The 14,995-nt window shown below is 46.4% G+C and overlaps 1 protein-coding gene across 1 annotated transcript in view; it reads right to left on the bottom strand.

The window, feature by feature from the left end:
* Positions 1-1,357: 1,357 nt before the first annotated feature.
* Adam12 (ADAM metallopeptidase domain 12) overlaps positions 1,358-14,995 on the bottom strand; it is a 319,985-nt gene continuing 306,347 nt past the window's right edge. The window contains exons 22-23 of the mRNA XM_028868879.2: positions 8,510-8,640; positions 1,358-6,170 (exon numbers count right to left, since the gene is read on the bottom strand). Of these exons, the coding sequence (XP_028724712.1) occupies positions 6,116-6,170; positions 8,510-8,640 (186 nt within the window). The 3' untranslated portion in view covers positions 1,358-6,115. The remainder of the gene's footprint in view (positions 6,171-8,509; positions 8,641-14,995) is intronic.

The raw sequence follows: 14,995 nt of genomic DNA, 5'->3' as shown, positions 1-14,995 counted from the left end.
TCCTCTCTGGGTCTGATGGAGATGGCATTCACCGGCCCCTCCATGGGGAAGGAGTACATCTCACATCCTTCCTTGCCAGCATCAAGCTTGGCAACATTGTCAACTGTCTGGCCTTACTACTGAACCATGCCTACATTCCTGAGATGGTCACCCTGGGTTCTGGTGGACAGCTGGGTCTGCATGTGCAAAAGCCACATTATTTGCCATCATTTGCCTGATGATTAGAAGGTGGTTTACAGCCTTATTTTTTTCCCCAAGTAACTCATGGTTCTGTTTTTCTAACTCATTAAATTACATGCTTTATTTTTACAAATTTATTATTTATTTTTATGCAAGGCTTTTTGTTGTTCCTTTTATAGACATCGAGCTCACTTTGTCTCAACTCTTTTGTTTAGTAATTTATGTATTTAGGCCTCTGAGTTTTCCCCTGGGGGAAACTTTGCTCTAGTATCATAAGGCATTCTTTCACTGAACCCTCCCGATCCTAAGACACAATGGGGTCACCTGTTAGCCACCTTTGTGGGTTCCTTTCAGACCTTCTGAACTGGATTACCAGAGACAGGGCAGAGGAGTAGATTTTAACAAGGACCATAGGTAAATGCTTATAATTCTGGGAATTTGAAAAATATCCCATAGTATATACATTATTTCCAGTGTTAATTTGCTGTTCTCCTGGTAGCTGAAGAATTCCTACATTGCTCGGGCACATGGTTGTTTTGTTCGCTTTTGTTTGTTTGTTTGTTTGTTGACTCTTTGATCCTGAGAGGCACTAGGGCAGAGGTCAGATTCTGTGCATTTGGAAGGCCTGTGTGTGTGTGAATTTGATTTGTTAGTCACATGGTGATGTCATAAAACCTACTCGCTTTGTCTTAGGTTAAGTAGTAACAACAGAGATTCATTTATTTTTGCTATAATTTTGAATATATATATATTTTATTTTCTGCAGTTTTATGAAGTTGGATGCTATTTTAAAAATGTGTAAGTATGTCAATCACATTTAGATTTTCTTCGCTGACAATCTGATACTCCTATGATTGCTTACTTTTTGAACTTTTCTGTAAGTGATATGAAGTTTTAAAATGATTTTGATCGGCTATGCATCCACATTGTTCAGAATGGTATCAGTCCCCCAGTGTTTCACCAGTGCTGTTTTGACAGGCATTTTCTCTCGTCTTTGTTCCCAGGACTGGCAACATGAATACCTCAACCCTTCCACACTTCTCCTCAGCTGCTTGTCCACTGCTCCAGGATGCCCTTAACATTTATAAATGCATGAAAACCTATTTTTTCAACACAAGACCATGCCTTTAGTTTTGTATCAATAATCTTCTGAATAACAAATGAGATCGATACCCAGTGTCTATCTGTTTACTGTTTATTGGATATAATATTCTTAACAATGACATTTTCTACTGAACTAGTAGGCTGTATTTACTTGCAGATCCCCCATACGAGAAATGTGTACAACAATAACAGCATGTAACATACAAATGTGAAAACATGAGTTTATCAAAGCGCTATCAATGGATGAAGCCGTGCAGAATGACTCTGCAGGTTGACCGAGATGTAATGTTAATCAGAAAGGAGCTAAGCAGCTTGTGGCCAGTTAGAGCTATCTTGGTTGCTGCCACAAACATTGAGATGGTTGGCTTCCCAGTCACTACCAAGTTGCCCTGATAGGAGGACTTTTAGTTCTAAGTGTCCTGCCTTGGAGCCTCATGACGTTCGTGTGCATGTGTGTTTTCTGGTCACTGCCGTATGAATTACCAACATACAGGCCAAGGAAGGCAAACCAGCATTTGACTTGTTTGTAAAAGAAGTCACATGATACTGAATCTGTCTCAATTAAATGTACTAAATTAAGGACTAGAATGTTACTTTTTTGCAGAATTACAGACATCACAGAACGTGCTCTTTGAAGGTAGGCGGGTGGTGGGGCTCTCAATTTGCAGAGGCCCAAATCATTTTCCAGTTGAAAATGACTCTTGACTTTTAGGCCTTCTGGCAATTTCATCCATTATTGAGCATCCCAACAAGTCCATATGCAGCGTTTCTGTTCCTAGTTTCTCTCATATGAGAGAAGCTTGCAGTGGTTTGATAATAAATGGCTATTATTTTCCCCCGCGCGCGCGCGCGCGTGTGTGCGCGTGCGTGCGTGCGTGCGTGTGTGTGTGTGTGTGTGTGTGTGTGTGTGTGTGTGTGTGTGTGTATGCATGCATGCATGCTTGTATGTTCTCCACAAAAGGCACGGAAATGGTACATTCATGTCTGTGCAAATGTTTCCTGCAAGGGTCTCCCACTGTGAGCATGGGGCTCACAGATCTGGGAGAATTACTTCATCAGAGTTTAAAAGCAAGAGATCAGGTTGCAGCGACAGCATCTTGCCGTCAGTGCTAACTTGATTTTCGGTGTCCAACTTCACCTTCTAATGAGAGCAAGGCATTAGGAGGGAGGTCACTGTGGTTGACATGCTGTGGGATAGATTCAAGGCTGGTGTGTGCTGGGGGGTTGCTCTGTACGATAGCCCTGGAGAAGGTTGGACTGTGCTGTCTAGTAGGTGAACCTTGAAGGCTAGCCACACCCCGTAACAGTTGCCACTTTGGCATGAAGTAGTGACAAAGGCAGAGCTTGGCTCTCTCGGATGAGAGACTTTGGCATGGGGTCGGGCCAGAATAAGGCATTTGTGATTGGCAAGAGAGAAAGGCAGATTGGTGCCTATGTTTTCCTGTGTACTTGGTGTGGTGGAGCTGTGTGGCGAAACTGGGAGTGGAAGGCTAGCTTCCAGTATGAGTGGAAGAGACAGAAAAAAATGGCCTCTGTAGTATCCTCACTCACTTGCCACACTGCTCAAAACACCCTGCTTTTGGTTCTGGGGAGCTTCTGGGACTGCTGGTGTCTCTTCGTCTGGGTCGTTTGTATATGACTGAGGCCATTTGAGAATGGTGGGGGAGGATCTGTAGACAGTGTCCCTGGGCTGGGGCCTGATCTAAGAGAATTAAAACGTGAAGCCAGCCTTAGAGGAAAGAGCTGCAAGAGGCCAGGCGCCCTCCTGCCCAGCCATTGTCCTCTCAGTTGTCAGGGTGGCGCTGGCTCAGAGTGCTCAGTAAACATCTGCTGAGAGGCAGGAGGATGCTCAGGGCTTCCCATTGGCCCAGCTCCAGCCTCTTTGTAGCACCATGGGGATCACAGGCTCCTAAGAACATTCAAACACAGATCAGGGTTTGGCAGTTCTTAGGGAATGCATTGATGGGTTGTATTGATTTGCTGGAGAACAATGACCCATAGCTTCAGCCTGAGAATTCCTAATAAAGTTAAGAAGGCATAAAAACGCCTCCTCAGAGACCAGTTGGGAGTATTTCTTCCCGTGGAGTTTAATTTGTTGCTTGTGTGGTTTCTGTGATGTCATTCCACATGTGTAAGCTGGAAACACTCACAGAGAGTGCAAACCCGGCATGCATATTTTGAAATTGAAAACTGTATGGTTGCTCTTCATCTGAGTCCATGTGCTGGGAAAACAGACTTGGGAATACTGTAGGCGACCAGCTTTTATATGGAATGCCTGCGAAGTTCACCTGCCTGGAAAGTGGGGTCACATCACCTCTAACTATTGCTTGATACAGGAAGGAAATGAGAACATCCTGCCATGTCTCGTGTCTAGGCACTGGACCACTCTCCTGGACCTTCTCGGGGATGGTCTCACAAAACTCAACCAACTCTAATCATGTCTATAGTGTGTTTAAACATAAGATGGGCTGCAATTGAACTGTGAGTATTAACTTTGGTCTCTGTCATGTAAAGGATGTACAAAGGGAGAGAAAAACTATTCTTTTTCAAAAAACCTCAATGCTAGTTATTGGTTCCTAAGGTTTGTTAAAATTGAGGTTGTTGCTAAATATGCTTTATTTGATAACTACTACATCTTAGAGGTATTCTTTTAATAATACTGTCTGTCCTGTAAGGAATATCAGAATTAAATATATTCTTATTCAGAAATGGATGCTGGTTCTGGAAAAGCAAGCAACCGGCACAGCTCAGCTGAGAAGGTACCATTGGCACCCTTGGCACCCTTGGCAGCCACTGGGGAGATGGCAGAAGATCACAGTTCCCACTTCTTTTAAGCCAAACTCTCCCTGGTCCTCCAAAACCAAGGTACAGAAATGACAGAAGAAATATGGGTTCCTAACTTCCCCCTCTCTCCCACCCAAAATGGGCTCACATGCCCTAGCTAGAGCTTTGAGTGTCTCAAAAGACCATGCTCACACAGCTCTGTAACTTTTCCAGTTGTATATTGTCTGGCCTTAATACAACTACCCAGTGTCACATCAGTTACAAAAATTCTGTATGTATCCTGGTGGGAACAAAATGGTCACCATCCCATGAAAAGAGGCAGGCTATGAGAGTTCTTTCATGCATCTGTGATGTGGACTTATTTATCCACCATCATGAAGGCCATGTTTCCCAAAGCTGAATACAGTTTTGAACTCTGGAAAGAAAACCAAATTCTAAGCCTGTATTTTCCCTTCTGCTTCAAGGCATAGGCCAGCCATTGATATGACCCCTTCCAAAGAAGCCTGATTCTAAAATAATCAGATGTTACAGAACCTCAGTTACCTTCTATTGTGAAAGCTGGTCATCCCAACACTCTGCCAGGACACAGTGAAGGCCTCTGGCACTTTGCCTTACATGATTTTTTTTTTTAAAAAATGTTGTCTTTCATAACATTAGGCCTCTTAAAGATCTTTCCAGACATCGGAAGAGTAAAAGATGGAAGGGTTGCCTGGCTGGGTCTTCCTTTCACGAGCCTTCAGCATTGGGGAACTGATTTGTCATCTTATGATGCACTAACAGGTATGTTCCTAGTGTGGGAAAGACTGAGACTATGCTGAAGAGAACAGGATGCCCTGAAGGAAGCAGATGGGTGACTTTGGGTTCTTTGTCCAATGACTACTAATAAGGACAGTAGACACAGGCTGTACAATGAGAATAGCATTCCATGTGGCTATAACTTTTGCAGGCATATGGATTCTACCTAATTTTTAATAAGCTGAGCCTTGCAGTAAGAAGGAGATTTTGATCTCCAGGGTTGATCGACTAGCTCTGGTTACCAGTTCACATCTGAAAATGTTTATGGTCCCATAGAAAGCCTCCTCTATCTGTCAGAACACAGGGTCATTGTATTACAGTCAAGAAGACAATGTGGTAATTTGCTTAGCTCTAAAGGGGGCAGGAGACGGGGGTCTGCAGTGCCTGGTCAGTGGCTCTCCTGCAGAAACACCACCGCTCCCAGTGTAAACAACACGCCCATGCCAGCCCTCTGCCAGAGGGCACCCAGAGAGGAACTCCTCCGGCCCTGGCAGCAAAGCCTCATGTAGCACCACAGACTTCTTTGCCCTCCAAAGGTGTTCACAGCCGCTCAGCTCAAGGTCAAATGTCTGCCTGGACTAGGGTTCCAGTCTCCGTCCTGGTGTGGCCACACCTCAACCTTCTCGCTTGCATCCCAGGTTTTCTCCAAAGCTGCTGGCCGGAACCAGATACTACCAGTTGTCTGAGAGCCTCAGGGTGCAGGGCCTGAAGCCTGGCAGTATGCAGAGCCCAAGACCTTCCTGAAGGCCCTGGCTACAGCCCAGGATGGGGATTCCAAAAAAATAAAAAAAAAAAAAAACCATTCCAGGATCCGCTTGGGGTCTCCTGAGCTGTGTGTCTGGTGCTATAACACAGCCTTGGGGAGCTGGGGAGCTGTTTTCCAATAAGGCCTCGAACAGAAAGTAAACATCTCGTCTTGGATCCCATTAAGCAGGATATTTCAAGTCCGCCAGAAGAAGAAAAGCACAAGGAGCCTTCTGTAGAAACCCCCGTGATGGTACAAATGCCTGCTACGGCGCCCTGCGCAGTAATAGACACTTTGCATAAATTAATAACTTACAAGTACCTGAGCAAGGACACAAAGCACCACAGCACAGCACCGACGGCAGCAGCTCAAAGTTCTGGAAACAACGGCGTTTGAAACACTTTAAAAATTCTGAAAGTTGGTACAAAAAAAAAAAATCACTCCGATGGAGTTGACGATAGTGCAAACTTGTGTCTTCACTGTTGAGGACCAGTCTGGGCTTGCTTGTCACTTGATGTAGGCGTTGTGGGAAGATCTGGGCACTTGATGCTTAGGAGCAGGTCTGAATCAAGAGCAAGCCAGAGAGAGAAAACAAAACCGCAGTCACACTCTCAGAAGCCATGCTATAGACACACAAACTTGGAAGGAGTCTGCTCCCGCACACTGGTGAGTCACCCACTCCTGCCACCTGAGATGGGAGGCCAGGCTAGCTTTTGGGAGAGAATGCAGGTCATATCAAGGACCTCACTGCAGAACGTCTACTGATTTATGACAGGTTACCTCCCCTCTCTGGAGCTGTGCCTCCCATCCATGAGTTGATTCTACAACAGCACCATGTACAGAAAAATGGACATGAATCGCTCAGGTAATTTCCAGTTTTTATTGATCTGTATGTCTCTGCATATAAGTGCAGGTGCCTGTGGAGGCCAGAAGCGGGTGCTTCTGATCCCCTGGGAGCTGTTACTGTCATCTACTGGGTGCGAGAATGGACCACAAGACACAAAAAAACCCACTTTAAGAGTTTTATTAGGGGGATAGGAAAGGGGCAAGTGCTGCAGGTCCCCCGGAGAGAGAAATGTGGCTGCAGGGGGCAATGAACGGGTGGAGTCGGCTTTTAAGGATAACCTCTCGAATGCGTACAGGGGCTTACATAGCCACACCACGCGTGCATGTGCATAGATTACATGGCCACGCTGCGCACAGATTACGTGGGACGTAAGACCCTGGGGTGACGAGGCATTTTGCCTGAATGCTGACAGTGCATGTGTGTCCATGGGACTCTAGAAGCAGCGAGGAGGATGTTGGAAATGATAACAATTACCGATGGTTGTGAGTCACTCAATGTGAGTACTGGGAGAATCGACAGGGGCAGGATTAAGTGTTCAAAATCTGGCACCTGTTTACACTTTTCGTTTATTTCAATTTTATTTTTAACCAGCTCCAACATAACCCAGTGGCTACTTGGTCACATTGCACAGCTCAAGAGACGGAGAGCCAGGCTGCCATCAGTTAGAGGTTAGACAGAGCATTGCTTGGGGGTATTCTGAGTGCTCCTGTCAGCCCTATTATATCCATGTAGTAGTTTTATCTAGTAGAATCTAAAAAGTTACTCAAATGCTATGCAACCTTTTCTGCATTTCCACAGTGGTGAACTAGACGGTTCTCCTGACCCTTTGACCAGCATTATCTCTGAGATTTATGAGGCAGCCATTTCTTTCCTAGGCCAACATTCTTCCCAAGAGTCGTAATGAATCACTGACGTGTGTCTTCCCCTGCAGAGATGGGAGTTACTAAGCACGCAGCCTGGCCAACAGTCAGAACCTTTGGTTCTCTGGTGCTTAGAGAGCGCATGGCCTGCTAAAGGGCACATGAGTCAGAAGAGTGCGTTGTGAGTTTGACAATCTGCGAGCTAGGCCTGGTGGCTCATTCCCATGATAAAGGAGGGTGAAGGACCAGGAGGCTCAGGCCAGCCTGGGCTGTGAGGGAGATGGAGGCTGGGGATATGTGGCACTTGCCGAGTATGTTCTAGCCCAAGAACTGAGGAAAAACAACAACAAAAAACCCACACGGGAATAATTTCACCGAGGATGAGGATGAGCTGCAGCATTTGCTAATTTCCATGTCGTCAATGTTCCCAGCTACACCATGGCACCAGCAGAGGTGGAAGATGGGAGGGCACACAGCATGCCATGGATTCCACCACAGAGATACCTGCTGTGAGCAACCTTGGCAGCAGGTACCTGGGAGCAGTGTTTTGAGTATTTATCCCCCTTGTTTTAAATGCAACTTGATATACTTTACTATTTAATATTGGCTAGGTGGCAAAGACAAGAGCCAGCTTCAGCCCAGCTGTGGGTTCCCTTTCCCTGTGTAAGTAGAGTTTGGGCTACATCTGCCTCATCTCCTGGGGGGAGGGTGGAGATGACCGCAACCAGAGAGAGCCTGCACAGGTCACTCACTCAGCTGTAGAGAAAGTCCCCAGGCGACCCTAGTGAGCAGCTGCTTAGGCTTCATTTCTCCATAATCTCCCAACCGGAACTAGTGTCTCAGCCCCTGGAGTAGGCAGAGAAGGTGTTCTTGGTGATGGAGGTCCTGCCTTCATACAGATATTCCATTTTCCTTAGTGCTTGCAGGAGACCAGGCTGGGCCGTCAGCAGCAGCAGCTCATATTTCCTGGGTCATCTTGCTATGATCTCTCAAATAACTGAGCCATTGCTGAGAGCCCCGGGGTGATGTTTAGGTATGCATAGGAATAGTTAGCATCAACTGCTTCCTGGTTACTTTTACACATACCTCCCATCCTTCCCATGCTGGGGGCAAGTAGGAAACATGGCTTAACACCTGATACCTGCCTTCCAGTGTGGTTCCTTCAGCTACCCTATACCATTAGAAGACACCCACCTGTTTGGGGCTGGGCAGAGCCCAGGCTCTTGCTGCCCTGGGGTCCTCAATAAGGCACTAGTGAGCCGAGATGTCCTGCTCAATGGATCAGCAGGCAGAGGCTTCTGAGGAGGGCTGGGCTTGCGGCTGCCCTGCAACAGACAACAGATCACATGTGACTTCTCGACTCTGTGGCCAGAACTGGACCCTGGGACCCAGAAGTCTTCTGGAAGGCAGTGCACATGGCTACACAGTCCTGGCCTCATCCCTGATGCACAACCCTTCTTCAATACAAAGGAGGGCCTGTCGTCAGCCTTCACGTGGACTTTTCTGTACCATTAAAAAGAATCACACAGGTACACTGACTTCACAGGTCTTAAGGGGTACAGGGGAGGGGAGGGTTCTCTACCAGTACCCCAAAGGATGGATATAAATCTACCCATGCCTTCAGACAATCTCCAGTTTACAAAGGACTGGCTACACTGTGGATGCACAGGATCCAGAAGACAGCCGTCCTTCTCCTTGGGGCCAGGATCCGAAACAGTGCAGCATGTTGTACAAAGCAGCCCAACTACTTGTGGAAAGGAGCCATCCAGTGACTTGTGAGACAGTTAAAGATCGGTGAGGATGCTACGGGTGACGTACTGCTGGCCAAGGGTCACAGTGAGAACTTGATGGTTAGTCTACATTGAGTTACATCCAAAGGCCACTGATCTGGGACTCACTCAAGTCTACCTCTCTGGAAAATGGAGCAATCTATCTCATAGCCCTGTTATGAGGCTTAAATAAAAGAACATGTAAGATGTTCCCAGCACACAGATAATATTCACGTGGCAGCTTTAAATGCTTAGTGGAAACACAAGAACTCTTGAGCCACCTCCTGGAGTACCTTCCTCTCTGCCCCTGGAGAGGACCAGCCAGCAAGCGCTGGACACACCCTCCTGAGGCTCAGGATAGGTCTGGTCAGCACGACACTTTCCATTCTTGGCCTCATCATTGCAGGGAACAGAGTCAGCAGCTCCTTCGGGAGGCCCTGGTAATTAAAGGAGCGGGTGCACTTTCATGACTAGGCATGGTGGGGCACACCTCTAGTGCCAGCCATGGAGGCTACACAGCCAAACCCACCTGAAAAGTCAGACAAAACCTGCACCGTCTCAGGACTTGGTAGACCATGGGTCCAGCAGGACCCAAGCATTACTTCAAGTGTTTGTGATGTTTTCACAGTGCTTGTACTAAAGCCGCATCTCCTGAGCCACAGACTGTAGCTCAGAGGATGCAGCACCAGATTCCTCGTCCAACAGCTCCCTGCAAAATGACGGGGCTACTACAGAAGTCAGTAAAGCACAGCTGTGTGGGAGATGTGCCAAGAATGAACATTAGACAGACTGGGTTCGGAGAGAGCCGCTGAACAGGGGCCAGACATACAGGTGACACGTCTCTATCAGATTTCATCAGAGGAAACACGAGAAGGCTCTGGAATACAAACACACCCTGGGTAGGTGTAAGGACCACGCCGGCTGTGTACACCCAGGCCCTGAGCTTTGGGCATGTGCAGAGATACCAGCCCGCCCTCAGGGTTGGTCCAAGGACTGACACAGTAAAGCTCTTAGCCCAGGGCCTGGCATGCATTCACCCATGGATAAGAGCTGCTGCCGTTTGACAGCCCTGATTGACAGCAATTTTACCCTAGCAACAAGCCCCGGGTAATGAGGCCACACACAAACGAAGCTCCATTTCTTAACACAGAACAGAAAGCTATGAGCACAATGTCTGTGTGTAATATAAAAATGAAAGCACACACACTCAACATGAGGAGACTCAGGTTACGGAATCACTCCTTACAAAGCAATACTAATTTTGCTGCTGTATGACTAAGTTTCCAGTATCTGCAGGAAAGACAACAGCAGGGTTTTATTGGTGTGTGGAAGAAGAGGTGATGTGTATGTTATAGTTTGTGTTAACGCATTTGGATTTATCGTGGAAACTCAGAAGATAATTCTGGCTTGTCTGAGATAGTCTCAATTTGTGCTCACAGTCTCGTTATTCATCACGTTCTCTCAGATGGCTCTCAGCTTTGAGGACAAGTGGTGTGTTCATCCCTGTGATAAAACTCCAAACAGCTAAGAGGCTGAAAGTTCTTGAGCCCTGGGGACAGCAAAGGACCCATCTATCCCCCTTTGCCATGGTCAGGACATGGTCTAGTCTAGATGGTCGCACATGAGGTGTCGGGCCTTTGTAAAGTGCAGCCCCCTCTGTGGGAGCTAAGACAGAGCTCCAGGGGGTGCAATATGGGTACATTTTTCTTCAGTTTGTATTTTCAACAAAATTCAAACAATCCTTTTCCCTTAGGCCCTGGAGGAAAGTACCACTCTGCCCGTCACGTGGGATCCTGGACCTCCACTTCCCACCTGTGTTCTAGCAATAGCAATGCATTGTGATGTCCCCTCCCTCCCTCCCTCCCTCCCTCCCACCCTCCCTCCCCTTCTCTCTCTCAGCTTTGAAAGCAAACAGGCCAAAATCAAAATGTAACCCCATCCCCTTGACCATCATCATCCTGTTACCAGCTTGCACATAATCGACAGTAGCAAATATGTCCTGCTATCTGAGGGTTCTTTGCAGGAAGACTGGAGCCTGTCAGCACAGAAAGCCAGAGTTACCACGGAGGTCCTAGTGTGACATTAACACGCTTTACTGCAATGAGTGAGTCTGTCTCTGGCTAAAAATATTGTGGAAATTATGACCATAGCCAAGATTGTAACTATTACCAACACAGTGATGTAGGCATCATGGAACTGACCAAAGCTGCCATACTAGTGGGTCTTCCTTAGCCAGAAACATGGCAGGCAGGGCCACTGTGGCCTCCCTTTCTCCAATGATTATATAAAATGAATACTTCCAAACTTCCCTTAAAAAAAAAAACCCAAAAAACGGGATAGCTGTACGAGTAAGATATTATTGAATCAAAACATAGTGCCAGGAGAAGGAAGGAGGAGACTGAATGAAGCAGGAGGCAGGCATCTGGCTCCTTAAGAAAACCTGAGTCTGGACTCCTGTCTACAGAGAGTAACCCAGAAATCAAGTCGGGACCTTTGGGTGGAAACCAGATGCCCTGGCTTAATGGGATGACATTCTCTTCCCAACCTCTCTGCAGCAAAGCTCTGGTGCTCTGTAAAGAGAGGCATCAGGTTAAGAACTGTCTAGACAAAAATGCACACTATTATTTACTGACAGCGGAGTGCATCTCAATGCTGCAGGTGAAGCAGGTGGGGTTGAGCCCTTGACTTTCCTCTGTGGTAGTTTAAATGTAATTGACCCCATCCGCTCATAGGCAATGGCATTATTAGGAGGTGTGGTCTTGTCAGAGGAAGTGTGTCCTTGTGGGTGTGGGCTTTGAGGTCTCCTTTGCTTGTTCACTCCATGTGACACTCAGACCGCTTCCTGTTGCCGGTGAGTGAAGATGTAGGACTCACTCTCAGCTCCTTCTCCAGCACCATGTCCCACCATGATGATGGACTGAACCTCTGAACTGTAAGCCACCCCAATTAAATGTTTTTTCTTTATAAGAGTTGCCATGGTCCTGATGTCTCTTCACAGCAATAGAAACCCTAAGACACTACCTTTACTTCCTTGTTCATGGAATATGCGGCCTTAACTGTGCCCTGTTACCTCCATAAACTGGAGTTTAAGGTAGCAGCCTCTCTCACCTCCCAGGGGACAGAAACACCTGCTATGTACTCAGTGCTCAGTAAGTGTGTGTTTGAATGATTTTATAACCATTAAAAGCACAACTACAGACTCCTTGTACCAAAACAACATGCATACTTGAGTACACACACACGCACACACACACACACACACACACACACACACACATACACACACACACAAACAATTTGGCGGTAAATAAAACAACAGAAGTGAATCCTGCCATTGCTGTTTGGCTGAAATTTCTGCAGTGTGAGTACATGGTGCATACACCAGGACTGATAATTCTCTTGGACATGGCAGCATTTTCAAGAAAGGAGCATGATGCAGTAAAAATAAATCTTCCCTAAATGATGGGTTCAATTTTTAAAAGTCCCTGCTTCTCTAACGCACCTGGGAGCATACTCTGAACCCTTAGTTCACTTCTGTGATTCGCTGAGAAGACTTTAAATACCCTAATTTCCTGGAAAATGCTAGGAAGTAAAGCAAAATGAATCCTTAAATCAAGTGTGCCCACACATCAGCAGGTATCATTCTATGGGACAGATGTTTAGCAAAGCAAATTTAGGTAAGTACTGGGCCAATGGCACCCAGGTGAGGTTCAGCTTATTAGGAGAACGGCCACTGATGAAGACAACACTCAGATCCTTGGAGGACCCAATCCCATCAAGTCTAACAGTAGAAAAATGTAGATCTGCCATGATTTAGCCCTGTTTCCTTCAGACACAATTTTCTGTGAGCTGAGAAATGTATTTCTTTTCTGGGACATGGAATATGTTTTTATTTAAACTGTAAGTGATGCAATTAACCCAATAAATGAGGCTTGTCTGAACAATGGGTTTCAGCTGGGGTGTCTTGGGAGACCAGAGATTCTCAATGCCATGGGCCTTGTCTCTGGTCTCTTTCCTCCAGGAGTAACACTGGGCACACTGTAAGGCTATGGACATGACTCAGTAGGTAAAGTGATGGCCACTCAAGTGTAAGGACCTGAGTTTGAATTCCTAGGACTCACGTCAAAAATCCTGAGGAGTTAGTGCACATATGTAACCATATCACACCTATGAAAAGATGGAGACAGAGACTCACCCTACTGTCAAAACCACATGCCTCAGCAAGGTGGAAAGACAACTAGTCCTTGAAGGCTGTTCTGATTGCCACATGTATGCACACAGCATGTACAAGAAAGTACAATTCAAGGATTGAGCATAGGAAGAGAAGCCCACATTCCAAGAGGCACATTTGTGGACAAGAGAATGAATTGAGTTTATGGAGGATGAGATGTTTTCTAGAAAGACAACGCTCCCCCGTCAAATGTAAGGTTAACCAATGTAACTCTCATGATGGTACCCCACCCCTGGAGTGTTTCTGTGATAAATTTGGACAAGTACTGCAGGGTTAGCCATGCAGGCACATCTGTGTCATGTCGTGTGGGATGATACCCAGGGAACTGTAAAGTGTCAGTGGATCCAATTCTTGCTGCCAAGCGAGAGTCACCTCTAGATACTGCCCACACCTGCACGGAATGGCTTCCAGGTCCCTATGTGTGATGAGAGGGAAATCATGCAGTTAATTTGTGCCACATATCTCCTAAAGGCTCCAGACAGACACAGTTCAGAGTGAGAATGTGGAATTTTCAGTGACTTGTGGCTAAATGAGATGACTTCCTTAAGTTCACAAAAAGGCGGCTTTTGGGGTGGCTGCTTTGGAGGAGCCACTTCTGTGGGCACTGACAACTGTGGGCATAAATTCCTGTGCACAGCTCCTCTTGGATCACATGGCCTATCCGTCCCAGTCTGGCACTGTATGGAGGTGGCATTGCTGAGGAGAACTAAGAAGCCTCAACCTGAGGGGACCCACGGGTGGGTGTTTACAGGCGCTGGGACCCGAGGTATGTGTGCAAGGCACTGAGCATTGATTGGTGCATATCCTGGGGTCCACAGCTCCTGTCAGATTCTCAAGTAAGTCCACAGCCCAGATATGTTTGGGATGTGCCTGTTGCCCGACAGCAAGATAAACCAAGGCAGGCCAGAAAAACAAACGGAAGAGAGAACTGTCAGCAGTTCACAAAACCAACCGAAGACACATCTAAGGATCCTAACTGGTAGTGTGTGGGAAGAGAGTGTTGTGAGCATGCAAGGAATGAGAGATTCACAAAAGGAAAGCTACATTGATTTGATATTCAAAACCAGAGTTCCTGATATGCCAGAAGTTGAGACAGAATTATAATAAAGGATGGGGATTCCTTTGAAAAAGAAACTTGTATTTACATCAGCAAAGAAGACTCAACGGTGAAGGTAGAAAGGAGCCATGGACAGCACCGGATAATTCATGGCACGCACTGCGAAGGCAGTGCCATGGGGCTTATGGATATGAGCTCATGGTGGCCAGTTCTGGTCTCCTTGTGCAGTCACACATTGATAGCCTGAAACTGGCCAGGATACAAGTTTTCAGAACAGAAATTAGCTGAAAGACCCTCCGCCCCCCTGCAAAGAGCTGCTAGATATGAACTAGTTTGAGTGTTATCGGCAATAAAGGAAAAAGGAAATTAGGTTGTAACAAGATAGAATAAACATAGCTTACCTTATTCCTTTTGGTGCTCGCAACAAAAAGATCATCAAGCAATTGACAGAAATTGAAAACTAGAGAAAAAGACTATCTGGAGAACTCTGGACTCAAGGAACTATCCAGTGGTGAGCCCTTCTGTGTGCACATGGGTGCACGCTAGATCCCCAGCCAGGATGTATAAAAGGAGCAACAAGAAAATATGTAAGTCTATACGATCTGGAAATAACTAAATGGCTC

This window comes from Peromyscus leucopus, chromosome 1, assembly GCF_004664715.2.
Source record: "Peromyscus leucopus breed LL Stock chromosome 1, UCI_PerLeu_2.1, whole genome shotgun sequence".
Lineage (NCBI taxonomy): Eukaryota > Metazoa > Chordata > Mammalia > Rodentia > Cricetidae > Peromyscus > Peromyscus leucopus.
This window is presented reverse-complemented; position numbering and strand designations above follow the sequence as displayed.